Source organism: Pelodiscus sinensis, chromosome 8 (assembly GCF_052426305.1).
Source record: "Pelodiscus sinensis isolate ZL-2025 chromosome 8, ASM5242630v1, whole genome shotgun sequence".
Lineage (NCBI taxonomy): Eukaryota > Metazoa > Chordata > Testudines > Trionychidae > Pelodiscus > Pelodiscus sinensis.
The window spans coordinates 1295773-1309094 of NC_143059.1; the positions used below are offsets into that span (position 1 = coordinate 1295773).

The following is a 13322-nucleotide window of genomic DNA, read 5'->3' on the forward strand; positions in this document are numbered from 1 at the left end:
CATCAGCTACCGCAACAAGCAATTTGTACCTTCTCAGTCACCCACACAGTAGAACACTGCGCCAGACTGTTAGTGCACCGTGGCGCGGGGAGAAAGCGATTCTAGCTTGCATGCTAGTGATCTCAAGAGAAGCCTGTTCGCCTGCAGGAGCAGCCACTCTCCCTGAAGTCAGCACTTTGGAGCACCACAACCCCTGGCAACACATGTCCCATTAGCATGTTATTTGCTTTGGAGTTGTGTTTGCTTAACTGGATGGGCCCCTGAACAGAGCTTCGGTTTCTCACATAAGCCTGGACGAGCACTGACACAAACGGAGGAAAGGCAGCACTTGGCATGACAGATTTTGGACTTGGCCCTGGCCCTGTTCATTCCCTGGGAATTTAACAGTGAAGGCTATAATCATGAATCCACTACCAATTCTTGGGCAAGAAATACAGCATCTGCCTCTGACAAGCAGAGCAAATTCCACCCCAGCCTTCGGGGAACTGTTAATGCCCAAATGGAAGTCACCTGGGTACTGGCTCATTTCCAGGAGGCCAATGGGAGCGCTGAATAAGAAGAGTTTCTGGCAGCTAGGGGTTTATGCCTACCAAAAATCCCATCTATTCTGCCTTCACTGCTCTTTGTCACTAACCCTCCTTACCCCGAAGCCTGTGCCAGTGTCTGATTTGTCTGGAAAAATTGGGAGAGGTAGGGCAAGCTGGACCGTCAGGTGAGGGATGTGCTGAAACTGACACAGTGTTAGCACTGAGAATGTACCCAGGGAGCAACCCCCACAGCATCTCCCCAGATGTCTCTGTCCTCCCTTCTCCCCGTTTTTGAATTGCCCTGGGTCACCAAGTCTTCCTGAATTGTCAACATGGATCCCCATCTGGAAAAGGTTGGGAATCGCTGGACTAGAAGCATCCCAGCTGGGCCGAGTGACACCCTGTCCCTCCCCCTGCCAACCTCCATGTAATCAGTTAAACAAACCTACCTCTAACTTAGGAGCTCTCCATTTAAGGCTGCACAAACCTATCATAAGAACATAAGAACGGCCGTACTGGGTCAGACCAAAGGTCCATCTAGCCCAGTATCCTGTCTACCGACAGTGGCCAGCACCAGGTGCCCCAGGGAGGGTGGACCAAAGACAATGATCAAGCGATTTGTCTCCTGCCATCCCTCTCCAGCCTCTGACAAACAGAGGTCAAGGACACCATTTTATCCCCTGGCTAATAGCCTTTTATGGACCTAACCTCCATGAAATTATCCAGCTTCTCTTTAAACTCTATTATAGTCCTAGCCTTCACAGCCTCCTCTGGCAAGGAGTTCCACAGGTTGACTACACGCTGTGTGAAGAAGAACTTTCTTTTATTAGTTTTAAACCTGCTCCCCATTAATTTCATTTGGTGTCCTCTAGTTATTTATTAGTTCCCTAAATAGAAGAACTTTTCTTTATCGGCCCTCTCCACACCACTCATGATTTTATAGACCTCTCTCATATCCCCCCTCAGTCTCCTCTTTTCTAAACTGAAAAGTCCCAGTCGCTTTAACCTCTCCTCATATGGGACCCGTTCCAAACCCCTAATCATGTTAGTTGCCCTTTTCTGAACCCTTTCCAAGGCCAAAATATCTTTTTTGAGGTGAGGAGCAGTGACCAGCATAGCTACCACTCGATACAGCACTTTCCATCCCTAAGCCTTTGCAAACCAAGCACATAAGGCACTAAGGATAAAGTCACCAAGTGGGGTGTACGGTACCAGCAAGCCAGTCCATGGTGCTCTGCTCAACCGCTGGCAGAGAGGAAATACAGCAGCCGTTCACTCTTCAGAAGAGTCAGATTCTCCAGTGTCTACACAGACCGTTGTTTTTAAATTCAAATACTGGGTCTCATCATGTAGCCCCTTCACCCTCCCCCCCTTCTAAAATCCATCACAAACCCTGGGAGACAGTCCAGATGTCATCAAAGCAGATTATGTTAGTCTCAAAGGAAGGTGGGTGGCCAGAACTGGGCACCCAGGGCTCTAGTCCCAGTTCTTACCATCCAGCAGTTGTGGAACCTTGGGCAAATGATTTTACATATGAAGAAATGGATCCAAACAGGTGGCCTGGGGAGGGGACCTGCCTGCCGCCTAGCAGAGCTGGGTTATTAGTGGAAGGCACTAGCGTGATTTGCAACATGATTTGTTCAGGTTTTAGAAGCTAACAGGAATGCACGTTACCATTTCTCAGAGGCAGCTCTAACTTGCTAAAACAGCTTCTCTCCGGGCTCTCCTGGGCTCCAGCACCACTAATACAGAGAGAAACTCCAGCCTCACACATCCTAAGTCACTCCCAGGAACAAAAAAGGTTTCCTTCCACTCCAAACCTATCTCCCCTTCACTAACCACTCTCTCAGCTAACGAACATTTATCATGCCCACGGTGAATGAAATCCCTGCAGGTGTGTGCCCAGCGCATCCCCTCCCATACAGCAAGGTAACAAAGCAGTGCAGGGACTTGGTACGCACACAGGCATTTCCCCCACCTCTCTGACAGCTGGTGGTGTTCAGCTTTCAACGGCAATACCAAAGGAAGGGAGCGATCTCCTGCCTTCACTTGACATGAAATGATTCAGCATTCCTTCTCCCCCTACCCTAGAGCATCTGAGATGCTACCAAGGGGGAAAGGATGTCCCTGTAAATATATTGGGTGATTAACCAGTGGAAGTACCTCCAGCAACTCTGTAGTGGCGTATGCACTCCCTGTCACAGGTAGAATCATAGAACACTAGAACAGGAAGGGATCTCAGGAGATCATCAAGTCCAGTCCCCTGACTTCACGGCAGGACCCATCACCGTCTACACCGTTCCCTGACAGGCGTCTATCAAACCTTCTCTTAAATATCTCCAGGGATGGAGATTCCACAACCTCTGTAGGCAACGTATCCCAGTGTGTAACCACCCTGACAGGTAGGAAGTTTTTCCCTAATGTCCAACCTAAACCTCCCTTGCTGCAGTTTAAGCCCATTGCTTCTTGTCCTATCCTCAGAGGCCAGGAAGAACAATTTGTCTCCCTCTGCCTTGTGACACCCTTTTAGATACTTGAGAACGGCTCTCATGTCCCCTCAGTCTTCTCCTTTCCAAACTAGACAAGCCCAGTTCTTTCAGTCTTCCCTCCTAGCTCATGTTCTCTAGGCCTTTAATCATTCTTGTTGCTCTTCTCTGGACCTTCTCCAATTTCTCCACATCTTTCTTGAAATGCGGTGCCCAGAACTGGACACAATACCCCAACTGAGGCCTAATCAGCGCAGAGTAGAGCGGAAGAATGACTTCTCGTGTCTGGCTCACAACACACCTGTTAATGCAGCTCAGAATCACGTTTGCTTTTTTTGCAACAGTGTCACATTTTTGACTCATATTTAGCTTGTGGTCCACTATGTCCCCTAGATCCCTTTCTGCCATGCTCCTTCCTAGACAGCCGCTTCCCATTTGGTATGTGTGAAACGGATTGTTCCTTCCTAAGTAGAGCACTTTGCATTTATCCTTATTCAACTGTATCCTGTTTACCTCAGACCATTTCTCAGGTGTGAGTATATTCCAGAGTGCGGACACCGCCTGCTCAGCTACAAGGCAGCTGGCCATCTCTACAGTCCATGAATCTTCCTTTGTCTCAGGGTAACCCAAAGTCCATAAGCAGCGCTGCTCACAGGGCAGTCGTCTACTGGCCAAAGGTCAATAAATATCCCCTCTCTCAGGGCAACACAGAGAGACCATAAGTGACTCCTAGCGCAGGGCAGTACATCCTACCGACCAGGGTCTACAGGCAGCACACAGGTCTCAGGGCAGGGCGGCCTAAGGCCAGAGTCAGACAGCCCTTGGTTCTGGGCTGTGTGGCCGAAGGGTCTGAGTCAGTAGGGATGAGGCAAGTGCCCTGGTCGGGGGAGCCAGGTCCACCCTGCTCCATCGGGTACCAACCCAGAGCCCTATGAGGTCTGCTGCTCCCACAGCGGAGAATCGGACCAAACACGCCGAGTATACCTGAGTGGGAGAGGCTGCTCCTGCACCCTCCCTGGGTCACTTCCTACCACTTCTGTCGGGTCAATGTCCCATGTAGTAGCTGGGTCTTTCAGCCAGCTGGCTGCAGCTTCTCCCTAGAACTCTGTGAGGGTTACGTCATGGCCCTCTCCTGGGTCTCCAGTTCCCGCTAGCTGAGTCATTGGCTGCTGCAGCTCAGGAGCTCCAGGGGGAGGTCCTTCTCCTTTGCTGGCCAGCCCAGACTGAGCTGCTCTGCTGCCTTTTATACTGCCCCAGCATTTGGAGCATGCCCAGTCTGGGTGAAGGGGCAGGTCTTCCTCCATCCACAGGGTCTTAGCCCCACCCACTTCAGTGTGGGGTATGCACACCCCATCACAGATTCCAATCCAAAGCAGAATCCCCCATGTGTATTCCAGCAAAACAACTGATCTCACAACAGAACATCACAAGAAGCAACTGCATCTCGAGCAGGTTCATCCTGTGGACCAGCCACCCCTCCTGCAGACTGTGACAGTGGCCAGTTATACAAAACGAGCAAGACGATAGAAGTAAACTCACTGTCACGTGAGCGGTACTGATACAACCCCTTGAGCCCATCAATGGTATTTATTCCATTGGACACAAAGGTGTGAAGCTGGGACATGCCTCTCTCCACAGGAACACTGGCTCCCTGACAAGCCCAACCCACACCACGATCCCAGCAACTGGGAAGAGGGAGGGAAGCCACTTTGGTTGCTGGAGGAGAAGAAATCTTTCCTGCCCTGCTTCTTGCCGCCTGGGTGCTACGTGTGGGCAGCAGCAACTCATAGGCCCACCTTTAGTAGACCGTCTTACAACCCTAACAGAAGCTTAGATTGCGCAGAAATTATTGGCATCGCACAGGAAACTTTTCAACCCCTGGATGCAAGAGGCCAAGAAGAACATCCAAGACCTCACTTGTGTATTCATTAGACAAGAGTCCCTCTGAGCTCACACCTGGGTGGGTTACAGGCCTGGGCTCCATTCCTCTTCTATCTAGCTTGCGCTAAGAGCATTGAACAGCTGGCCCAGAGCCAGCTCCACACCCCAAAGACCTGGCTTTTATCTCTGCAGACTCTAGTCGCTGGTAAAGCCCAGAAGAGCTAACCTAACAACTTTGGGATTTAAATGACGCGCTAGTTGTACTGCTCCTAACCTGACCCACCTACCCAGTGATTACCTGTTTAATTGTCACCCGAATAGCTCTTTCTGCCTATGCAGCCATACTACTTGAAAGCTACAAGTACATTACACCCCATTCAAGGGGAGTAAGGCACATAACACACGAACACCACTAGGGCTGGCTGAAAAGGGCCCCTGTAGAGCCAGAAACCTAGAAGTGCAAGGATGCCACAAAGTGACATTTGTCCTTCCACTCCCACTTCTTGCCCAGTCTGTTCTTCCTAAGGATGCGCCGGAGAATTGGGGCCTGGGAGTCTGTCCTTAGAAATGCTGAGCAGTCAGCACTAGGCAACAGCCTGAGGCTCTATAGATCTCAGTGCATCTGGAACAATCCACCTCTCCCTGTGTAAACCAACAGCCAGCCCAACCCGAAATCCTAGTACATTAGCCACACCCATGCTTTCCTTTGGCTGCAGGTGAAACATTCCAGCTAGTCTGTGCCTGTCAAAACCCTCCCTGTACCTAACCTAGCCCTGTCCTTAAACGTCCTACCAGGGTCTTCTACATGCACATGAAACAGGGCCCAGCCCAGATTTTGGTGGGATCCCAGCAGGTATTTGCACACTGTGATTAAGGACTTGGGGTGACTGTAGCATTAGCCCCTATGGTTTTGTTTCCATGCTTATTCCAGCTGAACTGCTTAGCATTCAAAAAGCATCTTTTTTGCCCCCAGTGTTTCTTGTAACTAGCTTTTCCTTACCCTCGAGCTGCTCTTCTCTTCCTGTGTTGAGCTGTTTGCTAGAGTTTACATGGATTTCAGTGGGTTGAGTAAATAAGATTTGGTCCCAGGTTTGACTCTGGATAATAAAAACCAAGTTGTAACCCTTAAATCAACTTTCAGCTAAATCAACAGTTCACAGAAAGTGCCTGGATGAGCCACTGTGGGTTTGGAGGACAGTGTTTAAATCACAGTCTCTCTCTTTTTATACTTAATTAATAGACTGTGTGTCAGACTGACTTCACTGCTGCAAATCCAGGCCATTGTACCTTTCATTAGCCATGTGCATAATACAGCTGGCCCCCGAGTTACGAATGCATCGATTTACGACCGTATTTACGACCAACCTCCTATACAGCTGGAACCCGAGCTACGAACGAAATCCGCACTTACGAACAGCACGGCCGTACGTCAGTTAATGTAATCCGACTTATGAACACATCGAGTTACGACCAAATGCTTGGAACATAACTCGTTCGTAATTCGGGGACCAGCTGTATACAACCTCATAGACCGTAGTAGACACATAAAACTGGGATGCCACATGATTGCTTTTTCATTAGGGAAAAATGATGGCTCAGGAATGTATTCCTATCAATTCAGCTGCTTTGGACATTTTCACAGATAGCTCCAAAGTTATGCACAGACACATTGGGGAAAAGCCGGAAAAGAGCGTCTAGACTGGCGCGATCCTCCGGAATAAAGCCCTTTTCCGCAGGATCTCTTATTCCTACTTCCCAAGCCGGAAAAAAAGCGGCGGCCGTGTTTATTTAAATCCCGCGGGGGATATTTAAATCCCCCGCAGATTTCCCTATTCTGACTTGCCTGCTTTGCATGCCTATTCCGTCTTATGTGGCCAGTCTAGACGTAGCCATCGTGTTGAGAGGCGGGTTTTTAGTTTGGGGGGTTTTTTGCTATCACTCATAGAGTCAAATCCCTTTAAGATCAGTAGGACCAAATGGCAGGGAACAGGATATCAGGAATGATCTGCATAAAATGGCACAGGAACAAAGGAAATCAATGTCTATCCCTCCCACAGGAAGAGGTGATTAAAGGTGGGCTGATGTGCAGAAATACTTCACAGTTCCACCCGCTTTGTCTGTACCTCTCCTTCATGCAAGGGTTGCTCCAGTCCCTTCCCCAGATCCCCTAATCTCACAGGAACCAACCAGCCAACAAAGCCATAACGCTCCAGGCAGGCAGCAGCATGCATGGAGAGGATTGCAGCACAGCTTCATTACAAGAACAGACATGGGGCCAAGGCCCAGTGCCCGTACTCGTAAGTGAAGCAAGCAGGAATTGATCTACTGTATTACACAAAGCCATACAAAGCAATTTTTATGTAATAAGAACTTACAAATGTGACAAGTTTGCACCCAAAGCAGTTTCAAACTGAATGGCCAGCCTTGCTCCTGCTGGTGCCACACCTGCGGAAGCTTCGCTGGCAGGGGGTAACCTGCAGCGCGGGAGTGAGGATGGCGTGGTATGATAGCGCCACTCTTACTCCTGTGCTGCTGCTGGTAGGATGCTGTCTTAAGAGCTGGGCCACTCTTAAGTGCAGAAGTTATAGTAACAATACCACGACCCCCCCTCCAAATAACCTTGTGATCCCTGGGCAACTCCTTTTGGGTCAGGGTCCCCAGTTTGAGACATGCTGGTCTTTTCCTGTGAAATCTGTATCGTATAGGGTAAAACAACACAAAAGGCCAGGTTTCACAGGGGAGACCAGATTTCATGCTCTATAAGATTTTTAAAGTCCCTGTCTTTTCTTTTCCACTAATTACACTAATCTAGATACATCTCCAAAACAAACATTTAACAGCCTTCCAAGCTAGCCAAGCCTTCATCCCTGCACCTCGCTCATACAGCTTGCAAGACCCACTTCCGTAGAAATAATCCGTTATACAAAAAAATCAAGAACCAAACCTCCAAATGCTACACCTTGAACCACAAAGAGACAAACATCTCTCAGTCCATAGCTGTCCTGATCAATGTTCCTGCTAAGACACATGCCTGTGCAGCTGTGCACAAAAAATTCTTTCTGCACTCACCTCCTCTGGAGAGCTGCGCAGCAGCACTCATGCGGCTGGCAGCTGCTCTGGCGGGCGGGCGGGCGGGCTAAGATGGAGCGGTGAGGGAGCTGCTGGAGTAGGGGGCTGGGACCTGCCATGGCCGCGTGGTGGGATGGCTGGGGCTGCCATGCAGCAGTGAGGGTCAGGGCCTGTTCTGGTGGTGGGGCTGGGAATGGGACCTGCCGCATGGCGGGGGCGTGTGTGTCTGATCCGGTGGCCAGGAACGTGTCTGTGTTCATAATGTGGATGCCACACATCCAAACCAATGCACATTACCTCAATACTGGTGCACAAACCAAGCCTCACTTCGCTCACTGCTGGACACTCTTCGAAGGGACACTGGTCCTGAGCCCTCACTAGTCAGCCAGGAACTCTTCCAACATGGGAACCACCTCTCTGGGGTCCGTGAAAGGGTGTAGTGCACAGAACAGGAGAGTGCTAGAAGGGTCACAACAGCTCACCTACAATGTGCGCAGATGTGCATGCACATACAAGGACGTACCTATTCTGCCACTAGCCAATCACCAGGTCAGCCTAGTTTCCTTCATTCTTGGAGTAGAGACTCAAACATAAAAGGAAGGGAACTGAGCTTTCTCCTGCTAAGGACTGTTGGCGTCTGACTTGAAAACAATACAGGGGTGGAGACCAGACGTTCAGGGACTAATCTGGCATGGGAGAGACAGGAACACACGCCTACCTGGACACTGGAGCAGAGCTCGCTGAGCCTTTCATGGGGAATAAGGGGCTTTCCAGCCATTGCAAGAGCCAACAGGTGGGGCGTGGAGGGGAGCCTGGAGGCGGGACTGTTGCCTCGATGGTTTCCTGACTAGCAGTGGCCAGGACACTTCCATGAACAATCCCGGGGCACAAAGCACCACACCATGCACCCCCGTGCCGGGGCAGTCCCCCACCCCCGTTCTCTGCACCATCCCCCGCGTAGCCACAGGGGCAACCCCCCACCCCCGTTCTCTGCACCATCCCCCGCGTACCCCCAGGGGCAACCCCCCACGTCCCCTCTCTGCACCATCCCCCGCGTACCCCCAGGGGCAACCCCCCCACATCCCCTCTCTGCACCATCCCCCGCGTACCCCCAGGGGCAACCCCCCCACATCCCCTCTCTGCACCATCCCCCGCGTACCCCCAGGGGCAACCCCCCACGTCCCCTCTCTGCACCATCCCCCGCGTACCCCCAGGGGCAACCCCCCACATCCCCTCTCTGCACCATCCCCCGCGTACCCCCAGGGGCAACCCCCCACATCCCCTCTCTGCACCATCCCCCGCGTACCCCCAGGGGCAACCCCCCACATCCCCTCTCTGCACCATCCCCCGCGTACCCCCAGGGGCAACCCCCCACCCCCGTTCTCTGCACCATCCCCCGCGTACCCCCAGCTCCCGACGCCTCTCCCCGCCCCAGCCCCCCGGCCCCGGCCCTACCCGGGAGATGGCCAGCGGCTGCTCGAAGTCCCGGCCCCCCACCAAGCGGAAGCCCCAGGGCCCCGGGCCCTGCAGCACGACGCGGTGACTGCTCATCGCTGCGGCAGCTTCTGCTGCCCGGCCGGAGCCCGGAGCCCGGAGCCCGGCCCCTCGGGAACAGGCCCCGCCCCGCCCCGGCCCCGCCCCTCGGGAACAGGCCCCGCCCTAGCCCCGCCCCGCCCCTCGGGAACAGGCCCCGCCCCAGCCCCGCCCCGCCGCGCTGAGCACCACTGCCCGCCCCGGAGCGGGAGCCCGCAGGATCCACGTGGGGAGCCGCGGCGTCCACATCTCAGCGGCCCCGTCGCTGGCTTGGTCTGAGCACCCGGCCGCTGAGCCGTGTCCCTGCCCGGGCTGCCAGCACCCACCGCTGGGCGAGCTCCCCTCCCAGCCCGCCCCGCTCTCACAGGGCTCCGGGCTCCCTCCCTGCCCTTCCCTAAACAATGGCAGCTGGACAAGGGAGGCAGGACTGAGCCCATAACCGAGGGGAAGACCCCGTCAGCTTTGTTCTGCTTGCTCCATGGCTAGAGCCTTCTAGACCCGTTCACACTCCCCTTCCTGTCTGCTAGGTCATGTTAGCTAGCACTTACAATACAGGGAAATGTTTAGCCCTATGACTGTGAAGAAAACCTTTGGCATGTGACCACATGCAAGACTGCCCCTTCAGTTTTAGCCAGAAAGAAACAATAGATCTTAGACATGTATAGAATGGCTTTAACAAAGCTAAGTTGTGTTGACTCTGAAACCTAGTGATGCCAATATGAAAAAATGGCAACATTGCTCACTATAGCTCAGCTAGTCATTTTACCACTATCACCATTTCTGGATTGGGGAAGGAACAGAGCATATAAAGGGAGCTGGAGTAAAGTAGTACCCCTTTCATCAACTATCACCTACCAGGAAGCGGCTTACACAGAACATTGCTCACCTCTGGCCACTTAGATGCATTTCCATCACCTAAGGCAAGAGTTTCTTACAGGGCTTCGTTGTCCAATTCCCTCAGCCTAATATCCAGAAAAAAGGGCAAACTGCTCAGCTTGTATCTATTCTAGACCCATTGCCATTCTGGGAACAGGCTGCTTAGAGCATTGGTAGGTGTAATGGCTAAGCAGGTAGGATCAAGCAATTGTGGGTGTGCTCTTGGGGTGAGGTCAAGCATCTGCTTGGTACAATTTCAAAAAGAAGCAACTTCTCCCTGGAAGAGGGAGGGTGCCTTTCAGGGCATTATTCAGTGACCTTTCTTACTTTTCAAACAAACATCCCTGCATGAGGCTAATGGCAAACCTGTGCAAATACCAGGAAGCTCCAGCACACGCACATTTCCAAGACTGGGATCAGCTGCAGCTTGAAGTGCAGGTTCAATCTACTTAAACTGTCTGAAGTTGAACAGGATTCCTTTGGTGCTGTCCACAGCAATTCTTTGTTCCAGTACATCTTTAAACATCTCCTAACAAGGAATAAAGTGACACTGACACAAATCCCCTTTGTCCTTCCAAATGCTTTTGGGGAATCCATTGCCTGCTTTGTCAATTGACTGTTCACGTCTGCCACAATTCAGTCATCTCTGATGTGCTGCTTAATTTCTGATGGTTCCCTTCTTTCCCTGTGCATAGCATTTGGGGCAGAGTCACACATATCTGATGTGTGAAATATTGGCTACATATGGGATTTTCTAAAGAAAGAGCTTAAAATGTGCTTCTATCTATTCACCAGGCTTTTTTTTTTAAAGTCTATTAACACAGAGCATCTTAAAATTGTATCATTCGTACTAAGTCTAGAGGGCAGTAACAACACCAGATACAATGTCCCAAAGTGCTCAGCAATAGCCTAACTGCTCCCTCTGAAAGCAGTGGTAAATCTCCCATTGACCTGCATGGGAGCAGAGCTAGGACAAGCTCATGCACCGGGCACAATTCTCTGTCATGCTACGGCCCTTCATAAGCACACAGCTCCCATTCCCTACATACATGGAGAACTCTCAGTGACATAGACTCAGAGAAGGGACCTTGAGAGCTCAAGTTCATCTTTCTGTGCCGCGTTGGCCCAAGCACAAAGACTTACAAATAGGGTGAAGTTTCAATGCTCCTAAGTGACCTAGGAACTTCAGTCCCATGTTGAAAAATTATTGGCCCTTAGGACCCTAAATTCCATTGACTTTCATGGGGAATCTTAAGCCAGTTTGAAAATCAGTAAGGTTCCTAAGCAGTGTTCCCTGTAAGATGGGTGCTTGTGCAGCCAGCCATTCAGGAGAGATTCCAGTGGCACCCAGCTGATTAGCAGAGTGCCCACAGCTAGTCTTGCATTTCTCTTCGTACATGCCTTGGTGCACATAAAATATTTATTCCACACATGGATGGAAAAATCCACACAGGGATGGAAAAGATTAGAGGGAACATTGCTCCCAAGTCATATAGGTGCTTCTGAAAAGGCTCCCCATGGCTAAACACTAACACTGCAACATTAATTTGGTTATTGTATTTCCTGGCATATCTAGCACGCACCTTGCCATGCAGCCAAGGGGCTTGCTACACTGTGCACTAAACTCAGTATCTGACTCAGCTTTGAGCCCAACCCCCTTCCAGTCACATACTAATCAGGCTGACTTGGGTGGGCAACCACTCAGCTCCTGGCTCCCAAGACCCCAAGCCTGAGTCCTGTTGGGACTAGGGATGTAAGGGTTCATCAGGGTAAGCATGAGCCTTACTGGCATGTTTACCAGGTAACTGGTTAACCAGTTGGGGGGAGGGGAAATGCTCCAGGATTAACCTGTTAAACCTAGCATTTAACCAATTAACATTTTAAAGGTTAATTAACATCCCTGTTGGGACAAGGATCCATGCCCTATCCCTGGTAGTGTGGTTGCAGCTCAAGTTGCTGTGCAAACGCAGAAGCCTGTGCAGAGCAGTGTGGATGTGTGGCCGTGGCTCTGAGACCTGGCTCCAGCAACTGTGGACATAGCTTAAGGAAACAGAATGAAAGGAACTCTGTAAACATTACAGTGCTACCCACTGCAAATGCCTGACTGAGTCCTGTCAGCTCTACCACATGATCAGTGGCATTGAGGGGTCTTTGGTGCACACACATCCTGCCTTCTGTTCCTGGTGTGCTAGTTAGGCTCTGTCTACACGGGCAATTGATGGACAAAACTTTCGTCATCCACAGGCACTTAACCCCTCCTCCCAATGGCAAAAGATTTGTCTTCGCAGGTGCAGGTGTGAAGGCTGCTTTGTCCGCAGGCATGTTCTCTTGCCAACAAAGCAAAGCCGTGCCCTCGTGGGGGCTAGTCAAACAATGGTCACACAGGCTGACTTTGAGCAACAGGGCTGTCAACACAGCAGCTAAACACTATGTAGAGTAGACTTGCCCTTTGTTATGTAGCGTACGCTATTGCTCTATTGTCCCTGCTGTAAAAGACCGGCCATGTGGCATGCAGGAGTTAGGCCATGACTCCCCAAGGAAGTGCCCTGACTCTGGTAAGTTTCATGGTGCCTCCATATCATCAGCAGCCCTGGTTTTACTCATTTGAGGAAAATTTCTGCCAGTCTTCCTCTCCCAGTGCAGTATCTCTCGGCTACGCAGTATCTCTAGGCTACGTCTAGACTGGCGTGATTTTCCGGAAATGCTTTTAACGGAAAAGTTTTCCGTTAAAAGCATTTTCGAAAAGAGCGTCTAGATTGGCATGGACGCTTTTCCACAAAAGCACTTTTTGCGGAAAAGCGTCCGTGCCAATCTAGATGTGCTTTTCCGCAAAAAAGCCCCGATCGCCATTTTCACAATTGGGGCTTTTTTGCAGAAAACAAATCTCAGCTGTCTACACTGGCCCTTTTGCGCAAAAGTTTTTACTATTGTTTCTTGAGTTTGCCTTGGA

General features: G+C 51.0%; 1 protein-coding gene across 5 annotated transcripts in view; it reads right to left on the reverse strand.

Moving 5' to 3' along the window:
• Window positions 1-9584, reverse strand: part of PDLIM1 (PDZ and LIM domain 1) — a 54092-nt gene extending 44508 nt beyond the window's left edge. Inside the window, exons 1-2 of one of the 5 annotated variants that reach the window (XM_075935730.2) lie at window positions 9419-9584; window positions 8682-8810 (exon numbers count right to left, since the gene is read on the reverse strand). In XM_075935730.2, coding sequence (XP_075791845.1) covers window positions 8682-8810; window positions 9419-9514 — 225 coding nt within the window. In that variant the 5' untranslated portion in view covers window positions 9515-9584. The remainder of the gene's footprint in view (window positions 1-8681; window positions 8811-9418) is intronic. The other 4 variants (XM_075935733.2, XM_075935732.2, XM_075935731.2 and 1 more) reach the window with 4 other exon arrangements.
• Between the last annotated feature and the right edge of the window lie 3738 nt (window positions 9585-13322).